The sequence below is a fragment of the Malus domestica genome, chromosome 10, assembly GCF_042453785.1.
Source record: "Malus domestica chromosome 10, GDT2T_hap1".
Lineage (NCBI taxonomy): Eukaryota > Viridiplantae > Streptophyta > Magnoliopsida > Rosales > Rosaceae > Malus > Malus domestica.
The window spans coordinates 32,580,076-32,606,675 of NC_091670.1; the positions used below are offsets into that span (position 1 = coordinate 32,580,076).

At 34.9% G+C, this 26,600-nt stretch overlaps 2 protein-coding genes across 4 annotated transcripts; both read right to left on the bottom strand.

Moving 5' to 3' along the window:
- Positions 1 to 30: 30 nt before the first annotated feature.
- LOC103445816 (protein PHOTOPERIOD-INDEPENDENT EARLY FLOWERING 1) lies at positions 31 to 13,107 on the bottom strand. 3 transcript variants are annotated; one of them, XM_008384874.4, is made up of 20 exons: positions 12,800 to 13,107; positions 10,820 to 10,900; positions 10,554 to 10,661; positions 10,336 to 10,416; positions 10,139 to 10,227; positions 9,881 to 10,017; positions 9,725 to 9,795; positions 8,850 to 8,985; positions 8,113 to 8,451; positions 7,956 to 8,029; positions 7,739 to 7,873; positions 7,275 to 7,313; positions 6,935 to 7,003; positions 6,758 to 6,820; positions 3,610 to 6,673; positions 3,066 to 3,130; positions 2,928 to 2,995; positions 1,749 to 2,532; positions 986 to 1,563; positions 31 to 849 (listed from the first exon to the last, which is right to left on the bottom strand). In XM_008384874.4, the coding sequence occupies exons 1-20, from the start codon at positions 12,857 to 12,859 to the stop codon at positions 408 to 410; spliced, it is 6,483 nt and encodes a 2,160-aa protein (XP_008383096.1). In that variant the 5' UTR covers positions 12,860 to 13,107; the 3' UTR covers positions 31 to 407. The 3 variants fall into 3 exon arrangements, with proteins under 3 accessions (XP_008383096.1, XP_008383095.1, XP_028965886.1); XM_008384873.4 differs by having other exon boundaries at positions 8,850 to 8,988; XM_029110053.2 differs by lacking the exons at positions 8,113 to 8,451; positions 8,850 to 8,985; positions 9,725 to 9,795; ... (4 more) ...; positions 10,820 to 10,900; positions 12,800 to 13,107 and having other exon boundaries at positions 7,949 to 8,029.
- Positions 13,108 to 13,724: 617 nt separating this feature from the next.
- LOC103445849 (G-type lectin S-receptor-like serine/threonine-protein kinase At1g67520) lies at positions 13,725 to 17,241 on the bottom strand. The gene is made up of 7 exons (XM_029110054.2): positions 15,890 to 17,241; positions 15,615 to 15,713; positions 15,329 to 15,534; positions 14,986 to 15,196; positions 14,627 to 14,864; positions 14,386 to 14,533; positions 13,725 to 14,292 (listed from the first exon to the last, which is right to left on the bottom strand). The coding sequence occupies exons 1-7, from the start codon at positions 17,139 to 17,141 to the stop codon at positions 13,978 to 13,980; spliced, it is 2,469 nt and encodes an 822-aa protein (XP_028965887.2). The 5' UTR covers positions 17,142 to 17,241; the 3' UTR covers positions 13,725 to 13,977.
- Between the last annotated feature and the right edge of the window lie 9,359 nt (positions 17,242 to 26,600).

A 26,600-nucleotide genomic window follows, 5' to 3' on the forward strand; every position in this document is an offset into this window, starting at 1 on the left:
TCTGACCACAAGAGAGAGAGAGGGAGAGAGAGAGAGAGAGTAATTTCATTTGCTACTTCCAATGGAGTAAATATGCCCATAAAGACGTCTCAATAGAAGCCCTAAACAAATTCAAACATCTGCCAGTGAAAAGTTCCAACTACAAAAATTGTGTCACAATTTGTTTCCTCTGATCCTAGCTTCCATTCTTCGAGCAGAATGATCGATTTCTGCATATGACAGCAAGACGTGCCAAAACACTCCCTCTGCATCTCAAAAGGGTAAAAGTCCTAGCTCCCCAAATGTCATTTGCTTTATAGTCCACCGCGTCTGATGGGAGGGAGCAAAAAATCTATAATCCCAAATCCAATGGCCGGTATCCATCAACGTCTTTCAATACCAAAACTTATGGCTCCAGCTCTCAGAGCTTACCCAATGTCGGTATATTCTGGCAATTGTTCATCATCGAGGCCTCCAATCAAGCCAGGAACGTATTCATGTGGGAGAACTCCGAAGGTTTCCATTTCCAGCAAAGACTCGTCAAGGCAAGAAAAGGAATTGCTTTCCAATTCATAAATTCCAGCATCCTCATCGATGGGGGTGTTCAGGTCAAACCTCGGATTTGGATTCAGTGGTGCAGCCATTGGGAAAGGGGGGAGTACCTGCTCAGAAACGAAGTTACGCATCTCACCATGCTCCACTGAACTTTTTCTGATCTTCGATTTGGAAGGTCTAACGGAATCAGAGAAGACAAGTTTGTGCTTTCCCGTGGTCGGTAACTTTGACATTGACCGAGACCTGAGATCATTTGTTGGGAATACCGATGAAGCCCATCCCATGGCATCTTCATTGCAAGTTCTTGTTGCGGTCCTGAAAGGAGACATGACTCTTATTAGCAACCTCCCAAAACCCACAACTCCCCACACTTTTAAGTAATTGTGACATCAGATACACATTTATTTTGCATTTAGCAATCGTTTTGGAATCATGTTGCAAGAGACCTTACCTGAAACGGTTCTCAGCCAAATTTACATTGCTTGATTTCCTTAGATGATGATCTTCAGTAGCTTTATTTAGCAATGGAAAACGGTCAGAATCAGATATTGATAAATTTAAAACAGATGGCAATTCATCCATTGTGTCATCTTTTGCTCCCTGAAATTCCAGAGTTATATCCAACCGTTCTGATTCAATTGAAGAATCTTTCCCCAGGTTTGGACGAAACACTGTGTCATTGTCACACCTGCTGCTGGCATCATTAAGTGCAGCTGGTACCAACTTGGTACCCTGTCTGTTGCTGGCATCATTCAGTGCAGCCGCTACCAACTTGGTACTGTGTCCGAAATTGGTCAATTTCATTCTTTCTGTACGTTCCATCATGGGAGTCTGAGACTTTTGGTTGGAAGGGCTGAAAATGCTTCCCCCAAAATATAAACCATTCTGGGAAGATGGGAGATTTTTTCGGCGGTCTTTGTGGGATGTCACCTTCCAGACAGCTGAAAGCAAGGCAGTGAAGTGTTTCTGAATGAGGAACTCTGTATTGGGCTGGTCGGCGGCAACATTTAATAACATTCGAATATTATCCTGGCACATAAGAAAGATAATTAGATGATTACTGGTTTTTCCTTGCGCAATGCTTTGGTAAATGCTAACCGTACCAATTTTAATTCACAATAGTTCACTAAGTCCAGTGATATAAGTGATTATGAGGTCGACAAAACATATGCAGTTCAGCATATATAAAAAAGTAAAATAAAAACAATTTGTACCTCTGTCACTTTTAGAAGAGCCTTTCCAGATCCTATATTGTTAACTTTTTCATAGTTAGGATTGTCCGGTATAGACAAAACATATCTTTGGATGAGTTCCCTAAATCTCTCACAGCAATGGATGGGATGGCGATATCTTCCCCTATAAAACCCACCAGTGGTCATTCCATAAAGCACGTCACTAACCAAGCTCCAATGAGGACCATACTCATGTACAACAGCACATAACATAGCATCCTCCTGTGACAACCAAAAATCTGGTGATGGAATACAGTCTCTAGACCAAATATTCCCCTTCTTTAGCTTCTCTGGTTTAATCAGTAGAATTCGCTTTACAGGCATGGAAGTGATAGAAATTTTCCCTCCCATTTTGCTTCTGCTAGCTGGCTTATGATCAAACTCAACCATACTCTCACATGGTTTTGACTCTGTAACTTCATCATGATCCATAGTAGAGAGGTTAGTATCAAACTCCGTAGGACATATTTCAAGAGTAGACTTCTTGAGCTTCTTAGACTTCTTCTTTGAACTCTTCTCTTCGCCAACTGGTATGACTTCAGCCTTCTTACGTTTTCTCTGCACACTTGAACGTGGTGATTCTGTATCGGAATAGGTAACCATCTCATGAGAGAGAGAGTCTTCATCTATGGATATAGGTTCGGCTTGTAGCTCTCCTTTCAAAGGTTTCAGTTCAGAAGCTAGAGACTGCTTCTTCAGAGATTTAAATTTGGCTTTCTTCGATTTCTTCTTAGTCTTTGGTTTAGGATCAATTGGCATCTCATTCCTGGAATATCATACAACTAATTAATTAGAGAAGCTTCAACTTAACAAGAAAAAGGTTTCAATAGCTACATTCAGAGATTCCCAAATTTAATATTTTCTCCAGTTGACAGGTTTGGATATTCATAAAACTTGTATATCTTAAATGCTATTCTAGACACCAGTACAGATGCTTGTGTGCAGGAGGGGATCTTGTAACATATACATATTGGGTGCCAGCTACAGGACTTTTTTTCTGAGAAAGGGGGATGGGGGCGGGAGAGAAAAACATCAATTCAGTTTTTCTCAACCTATTGCACCTGATACGATTCTTTTTACTATATCTGAATGAGTTGATGGGAAAAGAGAATTAATTTGAACCAACTACTATCAGGAAAAATGTTGAGTCTGTCAGCTTACTTCATAGAATCACAATTTTCCTCTGCTTCATCTTCCTTCAGTTTAGCTTCGTATTCCAGTTCCTCCAACTGAAAAAAGTTTGCACATAAATTATTACATAGACACTAAAATATGCAGCACAATAAGTATCCCACTGACCTGAATTTGAGCTAAAGCCTCAACCTGCTGCCGATATGCCTCAGTTGCAAAATCAGCATCCCATGCTAAGTACAAAATACACGAGTTTAGTCTAAAGTTGCAACACGCATACATGGCAATATAACATATTAATAGTTTGAATTTCTCAAACTACGTCAATGACTAGCATGTCCCAAATAATTGCAGAATTGATTTGCAGATACCAGATACCATACCATGACAATATGTGATACGGTTAAGGGACAAATTGAAAAACAAGAGCCATGTGGGCAAAAGATGATGTCAGGTGGAAGCAATTTTATTGTAAGAGCCAGGGGGAAATCATTATAGCTTAAAGAAAATAAAAACTCTTTCATGTTCCAACTCAGTTTGATGTCTAACGCAAACTTAATTTTGCAAATTGAGGTAAGATGTGGAGTGAAGGTCACACGATTTTATCATGAAGTAACACCACATGACAAGCCCATAGAGTTGGATATATTTAAGGTTACGATATGCCTCAAGGTAACTTAACAAACAATGCAAAGAATACAAAGGTACGTACTTTCATATACAAGAGGTTCCTCATCTTCATCAATCTCAGCTTCCATTTCTTCCTTGTATTTTTCAATGCGGTCCAGTTCCCATTCTGTCTCCTCAAACCTAGCCTGAGATTCCACTGCTTTCTTGTCTATAATTGGGTCCCACAATTCTAGAAAACGAATTGCATACCTATCTATTGGACGTAATTGATCGCCAAATGATGAGATTTCTTGTCCTGCAGCTGCAGCAGCCGCAGCCATCTGTTTGACATCAGCCATCATGTCCACATCATCTTCTCTACAAGCAACAGTATGAGCTCTTCCTTCATTAGGATCAACCCCATTTTCTTTGCTTGAAGATGCCACGCATCCACCCCGATCTGCAGGTTCATCAATCTTCACATCGTCCTCATTTACTAATTCATCATCTTCCAATCTCACAATGGCTTCTTCTGTAAATTCTTGGTTGTCCACAGCTTCTTCCTGCTCAACTTTCTTTAATGCCATGTAATCGGCTTCATCTTCTGCATGCTTTAGAGCAGCTTCAAGATCAGCATTAGACAGAGAAACCTCAGTTGTGTTGTGATTTTTCTCCTTTTGCATATTCTTCACGGGAAGTGCCCTAAGACCAGAGAAAAGCTCCATTGGGTCAAGCTTTTTGAAGAATTCAGTGTTGTAGCCCCCACTCTGTATAACTAGATCATCAAGTGCACGCTTCTGATTTGCCTTCTTCAGGATATTTTCTTCAATGGTACTCTGACTGATCAACCGATAAATATTTACTTCACGTGTCTGTCCAATACGGTGGCATCGATCTTGAGCTTGTTGGTCCATAGCAGGATTCCAGTCACTATCATAAAAGATAACAGTGTCTGCCCCAACTAGGTTAATACCCACACCCCCACTACGGGTTGACAATATGAAAAGAAAAATTTTTGGATTCGTGTTAAACCGCTGCATTAAAGTCTGCCTCTCCTCGGGCGGAGTGGATCCATCTAAACGCATATATGTGTAACCATACAGATTGATGAAAGCCTCCAAGGTATCAAGCATCTTGGTCATCTGAGTGAATATTAGTGCTCTGTGACCTTCTGACTTTAGTTTTCTAAGTAAAACTGCAAGCTCTTGCAATTTACCACAGTCAAATTGTATAAGTCGCCTGTCAGGAAAATATACTTGCCTTCGAACAATAGCAGGTCTGAACGGTGATAAAAGTGGAGACAAGTATTCAGAGCATTTCTGCTTATAAGCTGGATGCAGAAACACAGAACTTACAGACTTATTGCACCAACATACAGGTGGTGGCGCTCGCGCAGCAGGGATTGCAAACAAGAAGCTTTCAACCAGGTCAATCGTTTTCTGGAAGCGCTCCACTGGTGAAAGGACTATATCAGCAAGCTTTGAGGAGTGCATGTAGGATATAGGATTAGCCTTGTGACAATGAATATCAAAAACAGGATGTCTTACTGTAACAAGCTCCCTTAGGCTTGTTGAGTATATGGGTTTCCTGTCGCACCTCAAGGAATTCCACCATGCAACAGCTGCAGCATGTTCCTTTGCTTGTCTTAGTCTCTCCTCCATAATTGCTTTATGAATCTCTTCAAAAATATTGGTACCATGCAACTTCTTGCGATGTTTAAGTCCACCAATATCTTCAAGATTAATCAGTTCAACACGCTCCTTGATTGAATTTGATGGCGTAGCAAGAGCTTTAACTTCATCACTCTCCCAAGAATTCATTGTAAAATCTAAATGAGTAAATAAAAACCCCAAACCCTTAAGGTCTACCGCAGAAAAGGGTCCAGGTAAAAGAATTGAACATACTGAAGAACTCAATTGTGTGTAAATACCCCCCATATCATAGGAACTGACAATTGGACGACCTTCAAATAAGTCAGGATGATTGCATACTTTACGAAGTTGCATTATAATACTTATCATTCCAAAAAAATTGGCACTTGCAAGAGTTGCTTGTGTTTCGGAGCTAGCAATGAAGTCTTCATACAAGTTACGCTGCCTCTTGGAGAGTCTACAGTATATGACATGCTCATGTTTCATAGGGAGCTGCTTCTCCACATCTCGTTTTAAACGACGGAGAATGAATGGACGAAGAACATTATGCAGACGATCAAGAACTTCTTTATTTACTCTTTCTTGCCCCTCAACCATCCCTGATATTGGATTAGAGAACCAATCCTTGAATTCCTGATGAGACTGAAATACATGGGGCATCAAGAAATGCATTAGAGACCAAAGTTCCATGAGATCATTTTGCAGAGGAGTACCAGTTAACAAAATGCGCCGTTTGGAATTGAAGTTCAAAAGAGTCTGCCACCTCTGAGACTTCCAATTTTTAATCAGATGGGCTTCATCTAAAATCAAGTACTTCCACTTCTTCCGCTTGAAAACTTTTGAATCTTGAATAACCAGTCTGTATGTCGTTATGCATATATGAAATGAGTTGGGTTTCAACCAGCCTTGCCTTTTCAACTTGCGCTCTTTAGCACTTCCAAAATAAGTTAGGATTTTGAAAGCTGGACACCATTTAAGAAACTCAGTCTCCCAATTAAGCATTACACTAGTTGGGACCACAATAAGATGAGGACCCCATATTCCCTTTTCACATGCTAGGTGTGCAAGCAAAGCAATTGTCATGATTGTCTTCCCAAGCCCCATCTCGTCGGCTAGAATCCCATTCAGTCTTTTCTCATACATCGTTACAAGCCAATCCAAGCCAATATGCTGATACTCACGTAGAGGGAACTTAAGAAGAAAGGGGAACTTTGTGCGGACATTGGTTGTGGAGAAGGTGTTTCCAGTTGGCTGTGCAGATCTAGCAGCAGCAGCCGCATCCTCAAGTCTGTTTTCACTGTCTTTTCCCCCTTCTGAAATCTTAGTTATACTTGCACTGTGTTCTTCAGTAGGAGAATCAAGAGCTGGCTGGTGTTCACCAGAGTCAATATCTTCATCCATATAATCATCTTGCTTTGGTTCAAGGTCTTCAAGAGATGAAGAATCCACAAAATCCTCTGATAGAGCAGAGCCATATTCAGATTCACCATCTGCAACTTCATCACTGTTTAAATCCTGAAAACAGGTTGATAATAGAACAAAAATCATATATGATGTGAATCACTCAACCTATGAGCAGAAGGATACAATAAAGCATACCTTTTTATACCTTGCAAGCAGTTCCTGTAAAGGAACTTCACTCTCCTTCTGCAGTAAGGCAATCTGGGCAAAAAACCATTCAAACAATCAACAACTTGGACCAAACCATTTAGTGTTTCTACCAATATGCCTAAAGTATAAGGGTAGACATGAAAGGTACATAGACTAGCTCCTCACCTCATCCATACGGTCATTGGTATCTGCTTTTTCCAGTTCCTCCTCCTCTGATAAGGTTGTCTCATCATCCTGGGCATCAAACTCAGATCAATAAAACAAAGGCTATTGGCAATAAAATTCAACCACTTCGAAACCTATTTCCAACTACTGAACTAACACAGATTAGCACAATTACGCTATAATAATAATCAACCAGAATATACCTAGAGGTTGCCAAAAACTCAAGTTTATAAAAACAGTATAAAAAGGCCTCTAAGATGGTTGAGTGGGCAAGTAACAAACAATAGCTACTTCAATCGACCAGGACTTTAAATTAGTGAGAACATAAAGTAATTCCCACCTGTTCTTCTCCAGCAGCAAGAATGAAGTCACCATCTTCCTACATAATTTAGAAAGAAGAGTGAGCAATAACCCTCTAATTTTTTATTTATTTTTTTTGCAGAAAGAAAAAAAATATAAAGATCCATAATTTTAAATGAAAGGAAGGGAACTAAATCTGAATTTGGAGAATCTGAAAGTTGGAACATATAAATTCAAGATATATGTATATATAGATACATACATACATAACACACACAAATAGCTTTATATTAACACATATATCCACAATTTAATCTAACAAGTCTGAAATAAAATAATTGGTTTTAAAAACTACAATGCTAGGACAAACCAGAGCTAAATGAGTTCACCAGACATCAAGGTCCAATAGATAAACATCATGATGCAAAAGCAATATTGCTGAACATATGCTATCATTGTAAAAGGAAGAAGAACAAAATTATAACCTAAAAATAGCACTCTCACATGTTCATCATTAAAATCATATCGCATCTGTCCTTTGGCAAGCTGTACAGGCGCTTCTGAATGATTTTTATCTTCATTTATCTCAATCTCTGATAAATGGCTTTCTGAAATGGACAAACCGCCATTACTTTGCACCTGTAAATAGCAAACAGCTATCATGCCAACCATTCATAAACTGCACAATTCAGCATTGCAACCACAAACACATACAACTTACACAACGACGACCAGTGACAACATCTGAGTTGATTTTCTCGGTTATATCGGACACAAAAATATCACTTTTTTCACCTGCAGTATAATTGAACACTCACCTCTTCAGACATGATCATAAGTTTCACTTGATAACAAAATACATTAACTGCTACACCTACCAGGTTCCTCCCCCACTGAGGTTATTTCTGCGGCATCTTCAACCTTTTCTGAACACATACCCTTCTCTTCTCCAACTGAGGTCATTTTTGTGCCATCTTCATCCTGTTTAACACGCTCTTCCTCCACCGAAGTCATTTCTTTGCCATCTTCATCCTTCCCTGGAGACATATCATCCTTTTTCCCCAACAAGATCAGTTCTGCACCATCCTCATTCTTACCAGGAGACATACCATGCTCTTCCTCTATTGAGGTCATTTCTGCTCCATCGTCTCCTGATGTCATTTCTGTAGCATCTTCACCCTTTTCTGTACTACTTTCTGGGCTAACTGAAAGTCCATCTGTCAGATAAGATTTATAAAAATGCCATTAATTCAAAGGTGCTCATTTAGCATACAAGAGACAGGGGAATAGATACACGACACGAATAAAATTCATAGTGCTAGAGAAGAATAACTACTGGAAAAGCCATCCCAACTGGCTCATAGCTCTTCCAGGACCAAAATATTTGGCTAATTGGAGAGGAATCTGAACAATGTGGAAATAATTACACTTAGATAAATGCCTAAAGCGGGTAAGAAGACAAGCATAACCCGCATCTTCCAACTGTGAATTTTTGAAACCTAGCTATCATCTTGTAGAAAATTATGCGAAAAGTTCCAGACCCATATTTAGAATATACAAACTACCTCTCATAATTAAATAAAGTATAGTTGAGCAAAAAGTTATAACCATTCACCTTTCTCCATAGGATATTGTTTGAGTAGCTCCCCAAGTGGAAGATCTACTTCATTCTGTAAAGCAGCCAACTCTTCCTTCCTTTCTTGTTCAGTAAAAAGAGCCTCATCTTCCTCAATAGTGTTCTCATCATCATCCTCCTAAAACAGCATCATCATGCAGGAAAACATCTGTTAAGAATAGAAATTATACATAAAGAGCAGTATCAAAACATCCTTCAAATCCACAAGGGGTATCAGTCTAACTCTCCAAATGCAAAGCAGTTTTTGCAAACATGATAATGAACAAATTTTTCCAGTCGACATACAGGCAATATAACACTTTACAGATAGACACATACTCCAAATAGCATGTTTAGAGTATAAAACTCACAATAACAGAACATGAGGCTTCATATAAAAGTTGCAAATACAGAAAACTAAGTATTGGAGTCAGAACTCTATTCCAAAATTCCATGGAAGTTTTTTTACATGTGATTATCCAGGCTTCATTTGATATTACAGAACTTCCCCGGACAGCAAACAGTTGTACTGTTAGCAGACAAATTGGTCAGTTCAACTACAGACATTATCTATGCATTACCTTATACTCATGGTCAACTACATTACCAACTACGCTTCTTTCACCTTTGCCTGACATCCCAAATCCTAGGGCGGCATAGACTTAGATGAAAATACTAAAGTATTGGAGAATGTTGACTGCCGTACTTTTCCTTAACATCATCAAGTATCATGGAAAGAATTATTGTAATCCACTGCATATGCACATAGTTCCTTGCATAATTGGCCTTACTATCATGTAAATGCATACCCACCAAATTGAGTTAAAAAGAAATATCATATATTTACAGAATAGAAAAGGAAAGGAAAGACTCACAGTTCTATCTTCAGACTGTACGTCATAATCATCATCATCAACGTCAATGTCGGCTCTTTCAGTGTCAGGTTCTGTTTAAAACGTGTGAGAGTGTTTTAGTTCAAGATAAAAGTAGGTAAGAGAAGAACGTCAATGAAATAACAACCTTCAACTTACCGGCATTCAATTCGGTTGATTTGTTAGTATCATTTTTGTCCATCTCTTTGAATTGGATACTTGGTTGACCTTGTGTAGGATATTGCTGAACAGGCTTGTAGCTGTCCCCAAGATTTTCTGCCAACATTGTTGAGTACCTGGAAATTCCATGCAGAAGTGTCATTCAGTTCACCAGGACAATAGCAAGAAATCAAATGCAGCACACAGAAAACAACAACAACTAAGATCATATCAATTAACCACGAAAGAAAAATTCACCTCTCAGTTTGACCTAGAAGGAACTCAAGCTGCTTATCAAGTGCCTTTTTCTTTTTCTCATCAAGTTCCATCTGATGCTTGTAAAGCACCTAGAATACAGTATTAGGCATATACAGTCAAGGCCCTATCTATAAGGACAATAAATTAGTGAAATAAATTTTTTGTTAAAGTTGGTGACTTAGCAAAGATAAGCTTACCAGCTTTTCTATTTTCAGCCAGAATTTCTTTACATCCTTCGATATATTGACTGCAATCTTCTTTAGCCGTTGCTCTTCCTCCTAAATTAAAATTCATAATGTTGCAAGGAAAATAAACGTGTGAGCAATTATATGAACCAATTTTGTGTAACATGAGAACTGAGATAAACTTTAGTGTATGCATAATGCATTGCGCTTCAGTTAGGAAAAAACAGAACCTTCAATTTCCTTTCTCCCCTTGTAGCCTGATCTAGCATGCCCTTGCTGGCTCTTAAAGCAACTTTCTTCGCCTGAGCTAATTTCCATTTTCTCTCTGACTCGAAATCCTGCTAATAACAAGTTTCATAAGCAAGGAATACCAAAAGCATTTATCTCATATTCTCAACATAATTCAGAAGATTTCACACTTTCCAACATAATTCTTGTTCTAAAGATAATAAGGCACAATCATACCAAAATTTAAAGGCGCATAACTGTAAATTACCTTTGAAAGCCATATCATCTCTTCTAAAACATGATCCCAGTGAGCTTTTGGCCGACGAGGTTCACTTGCAGTTTCAAGGGCCTATCACAGTCAAGTTAGTATAAACGAGTCATGGATTAACAGTAGGATTGCAGCAATACATTCAAATTACTGACTGCTTTCAATATGTGGAATGTTTATCATCACCAAGGAACATGAAGACAGAAGACCATTACATGTAGGTGCCTGTTATGCATTTACAACAAAATACTTGGATTTTAACAAAATTTTGTCAGCTCTAATATTTTTATTGAAACTTGAACACAAAATTCACAACCTTATATTCAAGATCCCTTGTTGCAATAATTCAACACAAGAAGCATTCTTTAATCTCAAGTCCTAATAACAATCCCAATTATCACACTTTGTATTAGTAATAATACTTCAATATATTCCCATTGAGGAGCGGAACCATAACTCAAAAATGAAGACTTTGTCCTAGCACTACTTATCCCCTGGAAAATTCTTTCACTTTGCTGCAATATTAATCTGAAAATTTTCCAGAACAACAATCATAAGCATTGTAATGCACAATGATAACTGGAAGGTTTCCTCTCAATGTCAAAACATCCAACAACCCATTTCTTGACGTTATTGATCCAAATTATCGGTCTCAAAATTCTCAATAAAATTTCTATAGAAAATAGAAACCATTACATGCTCTAAACCATGTGACAAAACTGAAATTTGACTTATTTCAAGATGCACCATATGCCGAGACTTTTAAGAATCCACCCCACACAGTGGAAGCCAATGCATTTTGTTAGGGAGAATATGCACCCTTAAATGCTACTGACGAGCCATAAGCCATTTTTCAAGACACATAGAACATTGCCTGCTTGCAATATTGTTCCATAATTCTTAGTGAAGGAAACATTTCAAGGTAGAAAATGACTAAATAGATGCATGCTTCAGCTAATAGAGTAGCAGCTGGCCAGTCTTCCTAATGTTTAATCTTCATCTCCTAGCATGACTCTCCAGAGTCTAAATAGAAGCTTGCTGCATCTAATAAGCAGTAAATCCTCACGAGAACCCAAAATTCTCAAATTGGTTTAGCACATTCTACACTAGGGAAAGGTACCTTTCGCAGAACTAACGCTAACAAAAATTATTTCTTCTCATCTCTACACTTCTTATGAGTCATAAAAAAAATTATTTTATTTTAAACAAGGGTTATGTCATAACTTTTCAAGGCCAAATCCATTAAAGAAAGTGCTTTCTACTTCAATTTATTCATCCACTGTAACTTTTCACTCCATGGACTTCCATAATCTCAAAATTGCAAGACAAAATGAGAGTTCATAAAATAGTGGGGGTTCGGGCCACTTCCCCTCTAGGTGCACATACTTTTATATATCACTAAGACATGATTGCATAAGAACGAAATGCACATATCGAAAAACTCTTGAACTTCAGCAGCGTTTTTGCATACGTTCAGCTCATTGGTTCCTGAGATAGCGTTCTGAACGTTGTTTACTCAAAACGAAACAAACAAAACAAAAGCTCAAACTTCCTCCGGCCATACTTTTAGCCTCGACCCAAGCATACACTCAACTAACACATCTCCAAAAAAGAATTCTCCTAAGATATGCCCAACGCCAGCAAAATTCTCACGAAATACAAGTTTCGTGTCAAAATCTCCATAAGTTACCAGAAAAGTGAATAATTTATGAATTAAAATTACTCAAAACCACAATTTCAAGCCAGACACTGCTACAAAAAACGAGAAAAAAAGGAAAATAAAAAACAAAAAATATTTCTGACCAAAACAATCACAAGTTTCAAACTTCAACAACGCTAAGCCACAGTAGGATTACAAAACTACAAAAAAATAAAAAAATCATAAAAACAAAATATAAAAAAACTACTATTTATTCATTCCAAGCTCAATACAAATTACAATATCGGAAAAATGCAGAAGTATAATATCGGAAAGCTAACCTTTTGGCGCTTAGGTCTGGGTTCATGATCAAGCTTGGACCTTGGACCTTTGGAAGCCATGGCTTCGGGTCGTCGGATCCAGAAAACCAGTGGATCTGGACCGTACGATCAACGCCAGTGTGCTCTCCTTCTCCGATTGCTCTCTCCTCTTCCTTCCGGTATCTCTCTCTCTCTCGCTATTTTCCCTTCTTTCTGTGTTTTGTGTGTTTGTTTATCTGTGTGGGAGCTGCTTCTTTCTTTTCTGAGAGGACACCCACCAGCCCCTGATGATGTTACGGCGCTGCGTTTTGGGTTTTTGTTTTGTTTACGGAGTTGGGTTCTGCTTTGGGCTTTCTTGTTATAGGTTGGGTTATGGGCCAAATTAAATATCTACAACGGCCCAACATGTTTCTAGCTCCAACACCAGTATAAAATCGCATTTTTTAATTGGAAAATAATATTTCCAATCCAAAAATGTCATCACAATCCTTTTTTTCTTATAAAAAACATAAGTGAAAAAATATAGACGAAGAAGTTTACGATGACTTTCCAGAACGTCGATAACAACACTCTTTTCTATCTTGTGATAATGGGCAAAAATTTCGCTCAACAACAGTATTACTTATTGTTTACCTCGAATTGTTTTATTATGGCCTAAAATACGTAATAAAATCCTCCAAAATCCTCGGTGTTTAAAATGTGAGACTTTTATGAAAAGTTAGAAGAATTATAGAACAACATGATTGTACGGGAAAATCGGTCAAAATTAATTAAAATGTAGGAAAATTAACTACAAAGTACAAGCTTAAGAAAAAAATAGACGAAATACTTTATGAGAGATGCATAGAAAGAGAAAATATTTTAGAGAGATAAGCAAACACCTAGAGTACAAAACCTCGATCCACACAAGGCATATACACACACACACACACATATGTATAAATATATATGTACTCTTTTATGTTATAATGAAGCGATAGTCTACACTAATCTACGCAAATAACAGGGAAATGGTTTGAACTCAGAATGTTGTAGAAAAAGGCTCTCACCGCTAAACAATCCACAACTTGCTACTAGACCTTTTATTATAGGTGACAGCATACAAGCAAACACACCTGAACATCAAACTTTGATACTTTTATATCATCACTAATAGCTTGAAGAGACGGAAGTCTCACGCCAAGCATGAATAACACCCTCTAACGTGCACCAAAATCGGAATTGGACATGTCATTTACTGATGCAATTTCAAGTTGCTGATTCCCACTTGTACCAGCCCCCGCCATTTTCCTTCCAACAAAAAATGCTGGCTTTGTAGGGAACGCTAATGGTGAGCTTTCATTTGTCAGCATAGATATAACATCCGACATGGTCGGCCGATCCGCTGCATCTTCCTCGACACATAGTAGGCCGACATGGATGCATCTCAATACTTGATCCGCTATGCATGAATCGCCTATAAGTATCGGATCAATTAACTCCAGCGCTGCACCATCTTTCCATGACTCCCATGCCTAAAACAACATTTTAATGTAATGGTTACGGTTTCAGGAAAGAAAAAAAAATGATCATAACTACGTACATATAGATTTGATTGAAATACAGACATGTCCTACTAAATTGATCGCGTGATCATCGTTGTAGAAGCTGCTGTTCTTCCTACCACTTATGATTTCAAGCATTAGCACCCCGAAACCGTAGACATCAGATTTTACGGAAACAATTCCCTCAATGGATTCAGGAGGCATGTAACCACTAGATCAAATGAAAAAAACAAAAGCTGTTTAGTTAGCACATCTGCAAAAATGCATGAGAAGAATGTATACATGCATTTATATATGTACTTACCGCGTCCCAACGACTCTACTAGTATTTCCTTCCAATTCATTTTCGGTGAAAATCCTTGCCATACCGAAATCAGAAATTTTGGGATTCATATTTTCATCAAGTAGTATGTTACTAGCTTTTAAATCTCGATGAATTACTTTTGTTCTCGAGTATTTATGCAGGTAAAGCAATCCTTGAGTGATTCCTTCGATTATACCATAACGCTTCTTCCAATCTAGTAACAAACCTCTTGTTGAGTCTGTCAAATATAGAGCGTTTCAGAATATTGTTATAATATATTTGGACAAAGAGCGAAAAATAAGAGAAAATTTAACAAGTGAAATCAAGTACTAATTATATAGGAGTAGTAAATTCCCAACCAAATAAAAAGTAGTCCAAACTTTTGTTAGGCATGTACTCATATATCAACATCCTCTCCTCTTCATGAATGCAAAACCCAAAAAGCCGAACAAGGTTTGTATGTTGGAGTTCATATATGAGGATCAATTCATTCTTAAACTCCGATGTTCCTTGCCCTGAACATTTTGATAGCCTCTTCACCGCTATTTCTTGTCCGGTCACCAATTTACCCTGAATCGGTAATTCACAAAATTATTTTTCAGTCGTTTCCTAGAGAAAAGAAAAATTATAACATTTTTTTGGCAATTTAATGGTATATAGAAGATATAGAGAAAACACACTTTTTGTTAGTTAAGACCTGACCTTATAAACAGGTCCATATCCCCCTTGCCCGAGCTTGTTTTCTTCGGAGAAGTTGCATGTCGCAGCCAAGACAGATGTGTAGCTAAATGCGCTTAAATCATGATGTTCCATTTTCCCATCATTTTGAATCCCATGAGCAAGATGCGTAACTCTATTAGGTCTCATGAAGTTGAGCAGTTCGTTCTGAATCTTTGTGATATTTTCGCCTATTTAAATTAATTAACAGTGTCAAAGATCTAAATATATGTACACCAGCTGCACATAATGTTTTAAAGAATTTATATACCAGCAGAAAGTGCTAATCTTCTTCTTCGTAGTAGATAGAACACAATGCAAAGAACTAGAGCAATGGCAATTGAAGTGCCAATCCATATCCACTTATTTGCTGCATCAAGAGACTAATAATTAGCCAGCTTATTAATGTGTTAATCAAACAAGAGTTTAGCAATTTAATGCAATTTATGGTAAATACATTTGATTTTTATTTGCTTCTCCCTTGAAATGTGATATCCTGTAGACTTAAATATAAGTGAGGTGGTGAGGATTTAAATTTGAACTTACCAGTATTATCTTTACGCAGTGGTGATTTTGATGGCGTGATTAATCTTGGCAAAGCAAAACTACTGTTTGCAGTACCCGATCCAGCGAAATCTTCAACGAACTTAGAGTCTGCACTCCAAAATCGGCATCCTGTACTAGTGTTTGTATTATCATCAAGTGGAAAGTCGAATCCAACACAGTCACAGTTTTGCCAACAAGTAGCCTTACAATCACTGCTACTACTGGTAAACCAGTAGGGGGATCTTGAGCTGATATTGCTTGGTATAAAGAAACCATTTTTGACCTCAAATTCATCACCAAATTTTGCCATACAATTCGGTGGCCGGTCCCTTCTCATGCACCCTCCACCAGTGTTGTAGCCGTCACAATTCCCAGCTTGTGCAATTTCAAAGTTTAGGTTGCCAAGTCTCCCCAGGTTGTTCAGCACCCATTCTGAATCTTGATCAAGATCTAGAGCAGTGTAAGTCAAGTAGTCTTCGTTCTCATTTGAAACAATGCTAAAATTAAACCACAGCTTGGACTCCTCAGGCAAAATATACTCAAATGTATTAGTACTACTTGTGAATGCACCACTAGTCCAATAAACCACCTCACCTTTCTTGATCTTCAATTGGTGGTCAGTAGGGTCCCAATCAAGCGTGAAAGGCCCCGGAACAGGGTTTTCTTCGGTTTCCCATGATGAAATCGACCAAACATGGCCATTCGTACGGTTGACACCCAATTTCATGCCCGATAATAAGGTGTCTACTGGATAATCAAAGCTTTGCCACAAAACCTGCTCTGGGGATCCATCCACGGAGTTCACTTCTTGTAGTACAAAATTTCCCGAATCCAAAAGGATAGCCACAACAGTATCATTACTGTTACTTATGTTGGTAGACCTAGTAGTTTGTCGAGCAGAGAAAATCACAATTGGATTAGAATCTCCGCCTTGACGCATAATTTTCAAGGTATTATTCCTGTCCAAGGTAAGAAATGCTGATGGAGGGTACAAAATAGGTGCTTCAGGGTTGCCAATCCAAGCAATGTTGCCGTTGGCCTTGTTGCGCTGGATGGATATGTAGCTGGTGTTTTTGGAACCGTCGTTGTATACATAGAAACTGAAACTGAAATTCCCCGACGCAGAAATCAAAGAACTTGAGGAGTTGAGAGTGTCTCCTGGTTTCAGTGTGTCCCTTGCACTTGCTGCTCTGTGACAAGTCCATACTAAGCATTCGAAAATGATCAACAAAATTAAGTTGATTATTTCCATGATTAATGACCACAAGATGAAGTTTAATTTCTCCAGACGACGAGGAAGAAAGGCATGAAAGCCATGACCAGAACATGATTAAGAATTTAATTAAGAGACGCGTCTTGGTTAAACCATCACAATCTCTAAAGGGATTTATGAATTTAGAAATGGAATAAAATAAATCTTACGAGTGATAATTTTGTTTTATTTAAGAACTACCGGAAGACTTTGACCACCCATTTGTGTACTGACAACGATGAATGGATTCAGAACCTTTCTCCTGCGTAAATCACATCGTCCAAATATTTTTTTTTCTTACAACAAATTAAATCAAGTAGCTTCGTGTAGAAGTCTTTTTTTGTTTAACATGAGAAAGAAAGACTTTTTTTGAGTGAGAGGGAGAGGGAAATTGCAACTGACCTAATAGTGAGTTTGGTTTGCTAATAATTTTCAACCATTGAGCACACATTCAAGTTCCTCAATCAAACACACCCTAAAAAATATATATAAAAAATCAGTTAGGTCATATCATACGATATCATCTAGTTAGGAAAACGAAAAAACAATCTATTTTCGGTACTAGGAAGACTTTGAACAAATTCTTGGAAGACTATGGCTCAAACAAAATACTAGGCCTTAGATATTTTTTGACAAATGATAGGTGTTTGAGATATATTATTCCTAATATTGGAGAAATTGAACGGTTGATCTATAAATCACAAGTGTTTGTAGGTTTGAATTGTTAATAATAGAATATTCAAAGTTTGTTAAAATAAAGGGTGCCCTTGGAGATGTAAAGTTGAGTTTTTTACACTATTCACTTGCTAGTTTAACAAATATTTAGGATTTCTGTTAGAGATGTTCTAACACCTTCCTCTGTGAAACAATGTCAAATACTATATTTATATACCATGTGGGGATGCACATATCTGCATTTGCGAATAACGTATCTTGACCAAATAGATCAACGATCGCAACCGTTCAATTTATCAATCTTTATTTGAAGATCTTCCTACAAAAAAAAAATCATTTGAATTATATTGGAGATCGTTTTATCATCCAAATGTATCAAATAAATGAACGATTTATCATGAATATGCTATTTTGTATCTACACGTCTATTTTTTCTATACATTCAAGTTCCTCAATCAAACACACCCTAAAAAAAAAAAAAATATATATATATATATATATATATATATATATATATAATCAGTTAGGTCATATCATACAATATCATTTAGTTAGGAAAATGAAAAAACAATCTATTTTCGGTACTAGGAAGACTTTGAACAAATTCTTGGAAGACTATGGCTCAAACAAAATACTAGGCCTTAGATATTTTTTGACAAATGATAGGTGTTTGAGATATATTATTCATAATATTGGAGAAATTGAACGGTTGATCTATAAATCACAAGTGTTTGTAGGTTTGAATTGTTAATAATAGAATATTCAAAGTTTGTTAAAATAAAGGGTGCCCTTGGAGATGTAAAGTTGAGTTTTTTACACTATTCACTTGCTAGTTTAACAAATATTTAGGATTTCTGTTAGAGATGTTCTAACACCTTCCTCTGTGAAACAATGTCAAATACTATATTTATATACCATGTGGGGATGCACATATCTGCATTTGCGAATAACGTATCTTGACCAAATAGATCAACGATCGCAACCGTTCAATTTATCAATCTTTATTTGAAGATCTTCCTACAAAAAAAAAAATCATTTGAATTATATTGGAGATCGTTTTATCATCCAAATGTATCAAATAAATGAACGATTTATCATGAATATGCTATTTTGTATCTACACGTCTATTTGTTCTATACATTCAAGTTCCTCAATCAAACACACCCTAAAAAAATAAAATAATAATATATATATATATATATATATATAATCAGTTAGATCATATCATACAATATCATTTAGTTAGGAAAACGAAAAAACAATCTATTTTCGGTACTAGGAAGACTCTGAACAAATTCTTGGAAGACTATGGCTCAAACAAAATACTAGGCCTTAGATATTTTTTGACAAATGATAGGTATTTGAGATATATTATTCCTAATATTGGAGAAATTGAACAGTTGATCTATAAATCGCAAGTGTTTGTACGTTTGAAATGTTAATAATAGAATATTCAAAGTTTGTTAATAAATGGTGCCCTTGGAGATGTAAAGTTGAGTTTTTTACACTGTTCACTTGCTAGTTTAACAAATATTTAGGATTTCTCTTGGAGATGTTCTAACACACCTTTCTCCGTAAAGAATGTCAAATACTATATTTATATACTGTGTGGGGATGCACATATCCGCATTTGGGAATAACGTATATTGACCAAATAGATCAATGATCGCCACCATTCAATTTATTAACCTTTATTTGAAGATCTTCCTACAAAAAAAATCATTTGAATTATATTGGAGATCGTTTTATCATCCAAACGTATCAAATAAATGGACAGTTTATCATGAATATGTTATTTTATACCAACACGTCTATTTGTTCTATACATTTAAATGACTAAATGATCTCCAATTGAAATGATTTTTTTTGTAGGTGTGTTCTTCGAATGAAGATTAAGAAATTAAACGATTTTTTATCATTGATTTTATTCAGTTAAGATGCATTGTTTGCAGATATGTGCACCCACACGTGGAAGATGCAAGTATTATCCAATAGGAAATAGCATAAACAAGCATCACCTGAAAGCTTGAGGAGACAATGAAAGTTTTGGCACAACAGGTTATTCGTGTTGAAAAAGTTAGTCAACTCTTTATATTACTATGTTAGTCTTGTTAGACTATTTGTGATATTTTATTGGGAGTTTTAATGAAAAGGGCCTGGTACTATTCATTATTAATCAAAATGACATTTTGTGTATAGAAAGTCCATAATGGATTAGGCTCTTTTCTTTATTTACTCTTATGCTATTACAGCGGGGTCCACAATGATGTTGACATTTCTGTTTGGAAAAACATTATTTTATATTATGCTATTAAACCTATGCTAATTTACAGCCAGTTCTTCATGCTTCCATCATGTTGTCGATGTTATGCAGCTCTTCTTCTATCAAATTATTCTAGTAATGCTTATCGCCTTCTACTAGCTCTGCATCTCTTTCTCTATCTTCTTTCACCTTGTAGTACATTTCTGTTGTTTCTTCTTTGAAATTTTAAGGCTTCCAATAAGGCTAATGACTGATCATTGTCTTGCTGTAAATATACATTTTTTCTTCCTCTGCTATTAATATCATATCATACTTAAAATCTTCAAACTCATCTAAGGCAAACATTTGGATCACTCTGAATTTTAAAATATATTTTTATGAAGGAGTCTACCTATGTGAGGAGATAGGGGATAGTCTAAATGACTCTTCATTAATCATGGCTATATGCCTAGCTTTCTCCTTATGCATATGTACATATCAATCTGGATAACTACTAATAAAGCTTATGCAAATTTCTTTCCACCTTTCCATATAATCTTCTACTACTTTTATAAGTTATTTTCAGGAATTGATTCTAGTTGGGAAATACGGTTAATCAATATTTTATCAAGATAACCAAACTCTAATAGTAAGACATGGGTAACTTCTATCACATTATGCTTTTTCTGATGCTCATAACTAAAATGCTATGGTCTAAAATCTCTTATGTTAATCTTGGCCACAACTATGATAACCTTTGGTTTACAAATACAATTCTCTGTACTATCACAAAGACATGGTGGATACATCTTTATAATAATATTCATCCCTGGTTTTGGATCAAAGATGGACTGATACAAGGTGCATTGTAATTATAATTGTAACTCTTTTATGGACTGTGATGCTCTACTCATGATCTCATTTTGCATATCTGTTGACATTATTCTTAGTTTTGTTTTTGAAATTTCTTATAATAAAATATCATCTAATATTAAGTCTAAAGGTATATTTCTAAGAAAACTTTCATATTTTTCTTTTTTGTCTTTGTCACTCAGATGCTAATGCTGCTCCATTTCAATGTCTTCTTCTAAGAGCTCAATCTTAATCTCTTCGATGGGCTCATTAGCCTCTTGTTCTATGGGTTCAATAACCTCTTTTCCTTCATTCTTATGCTGATCAATTTTTAAACCTATTTTCAATTCTCTTTTCAGAGTGTCACTTGACTTCTGCTACATTCTAAGAGCTTGGAGTTCCTGGTTCATTTTGGTAAACTTACTGAGTAAAGACTCGTGTTCTCTAGAGATGACTTGTAGGTTGTGCTCAAGATAATGAATATGATGCTGAGTTTGATGGAAATTAAAATTAAAACTATTAAACTCTTGTTATGCTCTAATTAATTTTTCATGACCTAACCTCATGCTTGGCTGTTTGATTTGGATATTCCAAAAATTATCTAAGAGAACATGTTGCCTATTAGAAAGCCTTGGTGCTCTTGACCTATATCTCAGGGTTGTATTTTTTATTCCTTCAACAATATTGCCATTAAAGTTGAAAGTAGGTACTGATGATGATGCCGGTCTGCTTATTCTATTTTGAAATCCACTGAATGATGGTGGTTGATGGTGCATTATCATGCTATTGAAAGAAGCTCTTCTACCTTGCGGCCTTGTGTTATTTGCTGATGATGGTCCATGATATTCCATACCTGTTCAACAAATTAATCTTGATAAGATATCAGCTAATGTATTGTCATTACCTTTTATATGTTCAAAAATTGGTTTAAAACCATTTCCTGTAATTGAATCAACAAAATTAACTCATATTCGAGCTGCCTGTTTATTAGCATGTATCTTGTTATAATGAGAAACTATGTTTTGACAATCTGTTCTAATCGTAAATACTTCATTATGTAAAAATAAAGAAAATGCTTCAAGTGAATTAATTATCCCTAAACTTTCTAAATCTGTTAATGGTAATCTTGACTGTACATCACTAAATTTTCCTGATGGATATCTACAAACTTGTTCATCAGACTTTGGTGACTCCTTATGCTTTTTCTGGTATAGTATACCTGCCTATCCTAATGATGAAACATCTGTTTCAACTATCTTGTAACTATCATCTAATGGTAATGTTAATGGTTTAAGTTGAGTAATTTCTTCCTTTATATTTTGAACTAATTTTATAACTTCACTATTAAAATATTTTTGTCCTGTTTTGTTAGTTTTACTATGTAATACTGCTATTTTCCTTCCTAAATCAGGGATAAATTTTCTTGCATAATTTAGCAATCCTAAAAATGATTGTAATTGTTTCTTATGTTCTAATTTGTCTGGAAATTCTAACACTTTCTTAGCTATATGATCTTGTAATTGTATTGTACCTGACTTGATATACATTCCTAAAAATTCTATATCTTGCTTTTCTAATGCTATTTTATTTTTTCAAATCACAATTCCATTATTGATACATTCTTGTAATACTATCTCTAAATGCTTCATATGTTCATTTTTATTTTTACTATGTACTAAAATATCATCTACATAAACGCTACAAAAATTATCATATTTCTTGAAAATTTGATCCATCTTTCTTTGAAAGATTGAAGGAGCATTTTTAAGTCCAAATGGCATAACAAACCACTCAAAATGTCCTTCTGGACAAGTAAAAGTTGTCCAATCAATTGATTCTTCTACTAATCTTATTTGCCAAAAACCTGATTTACAATCAAATTTACTAAAATATTTACTCTCTTGAATTTTATTTATAAGCTCATCCTTATTTGGTAACTTATAACTATCTTCATATGTATTATCACTTAATCTCTTATAATTATAAACTATTCTAGCCTTGCCTCTCTTTAATTCTGAATGTTTTTTTTACAATAAATGCTGTTGATCTATGTCTAGACTTAGAGGGTCTAATTACTTTTAAATTTAACAACTCTTTTATTTGTTGCTCAAACTCTTGTTTATCTATTAAACTACAACGCATATCAGACGTTTTAATGGTTAAATTTGGGTTAATTATATCTAATTTTGCTGGTATTTTATTTTTACTCTAATGTAACTGTGGGTCTTCTCCTCTAATTCTAGTTTGTTATACTAATTGTAACAATTCTTCTAAACTCTTTGGTTTGTTTAACTGTAATATTTCTATACGCTTTCCTTCTTCTAACATCGGGTATTCATGTTCAAATATGTCTTCATCAAACTCTTTTACGTTATTATGCTCATCATTTTCTTTTAAGTTTTCTAAATGATAACTATCTTGGCCACTAAACTCTTCTATACTTATGTTTTTGTATGCTTCTACAATATTGCTTTGATTAGTTATTGTAATGCCTCTTTTGAAAAATGTTATGTTAGGATTCATAAATAAAAAACCTTGCAAACTTTTCAAAAAGTTTAAACCTAAAATGAATGGATATGATACTACTGGTGAAACAAATGTTACTGGTAAATTAAATTGTTGTTTTTCTACTTTAATAAACTCATTATTTATACAATGTATTAAGTAAACTGGTCTCTCATCAAATTGTGTTATTCTTACTGGTTTTGCTAATTTTTGTTTATATTTTTCTAGTACTAACTCTTTTCTTATGACACTCTTTGTACTCCCTGTATCTATCATAGATGTTGTTTGTATCTTATATTCTTTAGCTAATTCTATTTCACAATTTATGGTAATTAAAGAACTATTTTTTGGTTTTTCTATGCTATGAACAATATTTCCTAATATTTCAGTATTTTCTTGTAATTCTAGTGAATTAACTTCTAATAACCTATTACTATAACACTTTTCACATAATATTGAATATGTATTATAGTATTTATTTGCAACTAATTTGCTATCCTTATGACATTTTTCTGGCCAACCTAAATTAATGTATTTATATTCTTCTTCATGTTGTTCTTCTATGAATGCACACATATACTCTTCTAAATCATTATTTGTGCTACTTGAATCATCCAAGTCTGAATCTATCATGTTAATACTCTCTATACTATAAATACTCTCATTATCACTTAAATCATCTAAACTGTATATTGACTGAATATCCTTATCTTCTTCTAACTTAAACAACTCCATCAAATGTACTTTTTCTTTCGACTGTTTACCTAATTTTGGACATTTAGGTCTAATATGTCTAGCTTATCCACATAAATAACATTTACAACTACTCTTATCTTTTGGGGCTTTATATTTTCTAATCTAAGGTTTGCCACTTCTTTTTCTAAATTGTTTTGAAATATATTTTCTTTTCCTACATGTTCTTAAAGGTCTTATACTGAAATTCTTATGCTATTTGTAGGGTTTATATGACTTATATTTCTTTTTGTAGATTTTCTTATGCTTATTTTTCTTATGACAACCATATTGTTGTGGTAAATCTACATTTTTACAACTCATGTAAAATTGCTTCCTAATTTGTCTCTTAGCTTTTGTTTGATTATACTCTTGTCTAAGTATATCATATACATGTTGAATTCTAGGTCCTATAGCAATATCATTCTTCTTTGGATGCTTTTGCCATTCATTCCAAATTTTTTCACCTATTGGCCCTTTTACTTTTGTCATATAAGTATTTAATAAATTAATATCACTAATTCTACTTGTTCTTCCTAAATATTTAAAGAAATATATGGTATACTCAGCTATATAATGTAAATCACAAATTTGTAATTGTTCTAAATTTCTAACTGCTCTTATTTGTTCTTGTTCGCTTTTGCCATCTAACCTATTATGATCTAAAAACTCTTGTTTAATTAAAGTAACAAAACCATCAATATTAAAATGTGTTTTAGTTGCCTGATGCTGCTCTGGATTTTGGACTTTCCATGACTGGAAATAATAAAAAACTAAATCATCCAAAGTATGCTCAAAGTAATCTAACATGTTTTGTGAATTACTAAAATCTAACATTAATGTTGCATGTACGCAACCTTTTTCCCATCTCTCAATCGTTCTTTCCCAATCTTGTGGATCTACATTATCTAAATTTAATATATTACCAGCTATATTAATTTGTTCTAACCCTCTCAAATATGAAATCCTATTTTTTTTCTAGGTTTTATCATACTTTCTTCCACATAGTCTACTTTTGCTTTTTCATTATATTGTTCCTTTGTTGGTCTCAAAAATTGTTGATCAGTTCTACTTGCATGTCCTGAATTTTTTACTCCTGATGTACTACTTTCTTCTGCTGGATTACATTCTGCTTTCAATTCTAATAAATTATTATATTCTTTTGATCATAAAATATGTTCTACTCATATTTCTAAGATTAATTTTTTCATCTCTTTTTCTGTAATTCTATGTGGTCCTAAATCATATGTCTTATATTTTTCTAAATATTGTTCTTCATCTAAATGATCAATATCTTCTATAAGCTTATCTACAATATGATCAAAATTTTGCTCAACTAAATTAATATCTAAATTATCAAAAGCCATATGTATACTCTCATTTACGATCTCACTCTCATCCTCTTCTATTTTTTCTAGTTGCTTATAATTACTAAACCTAATTGTTGCTTGACCTGTACTAGTTTCATATATTTGTACTTTATTTGGTTGTCTATTTGTTGCTACTTGTAAATTAGGTAATGTCCACTGAGTTCCTTCTAAAAAGTTATTATCTACGGGTTTTGCTTTTATCATATTTACATGTTTACTACCAAATGTTTGAACTAAATTTTGAAACTCTAAATTAAACTTATGATTATATCTATCAGACACTTTGGCTATATACATTAAGCTAATACACAAATTTTTATACTCTCCTTTCATATTATAATTTTTTGTTCTTATGCTTACTTTAATATATTTACTAAATTCATTAATTGTTATAACATAATTTGGAATACAATCTATGACTGCTAAGTTTGAACTTAAGTCTACTTCAGCTGTTGCTATTGTTGCTTGTTGGTGATTATCCCATCTATCATCATATATGTATACTAATGCTTTTGTGCCTACTTGTGCTCTGGTTAATCCTACTATTCCAATTAATATTGTTCCTATATGAATTTGACTAAAATGTGCTTTGCTCAAATCTATCATCATATATGTATACTAATGCTTTTGTGCCTACTTGTGCTCTGGTTAATCCTACTATTCCAATTAATATTGTTCCTATATGAATTTGACTAAAATGTGCTTTGCTCAAATGAGTAACTGCTTCTTTATTAATTAGATTAAGTGTGACTTCTTTATCAATACAGCTAACTTCATGTTGACTGATGCTACTTACAGTTCTGCTTCTATTTTCAAATAAACCTAATTGGTACAAATTATATTTATTTTTCTGTGTTCTCTCAAAACCTCTTCTAATAAATTCTTGTGCTTCTTCTTCATTTGGATAAATATCTTCAGCTCTAACTACTTCTTTTCCTTTTTTCCTAAAGAGTTCCATTTTCTATTGTCAAAATGATTTAGCTTAGGTCTTCTAATATTATTATTTGCACTTAAAGTTAAATTTTCTAATTTATCTAGCAAAGATGGTGGAAGTGATAAAGATGCGTTATGTAAAACTTGGTT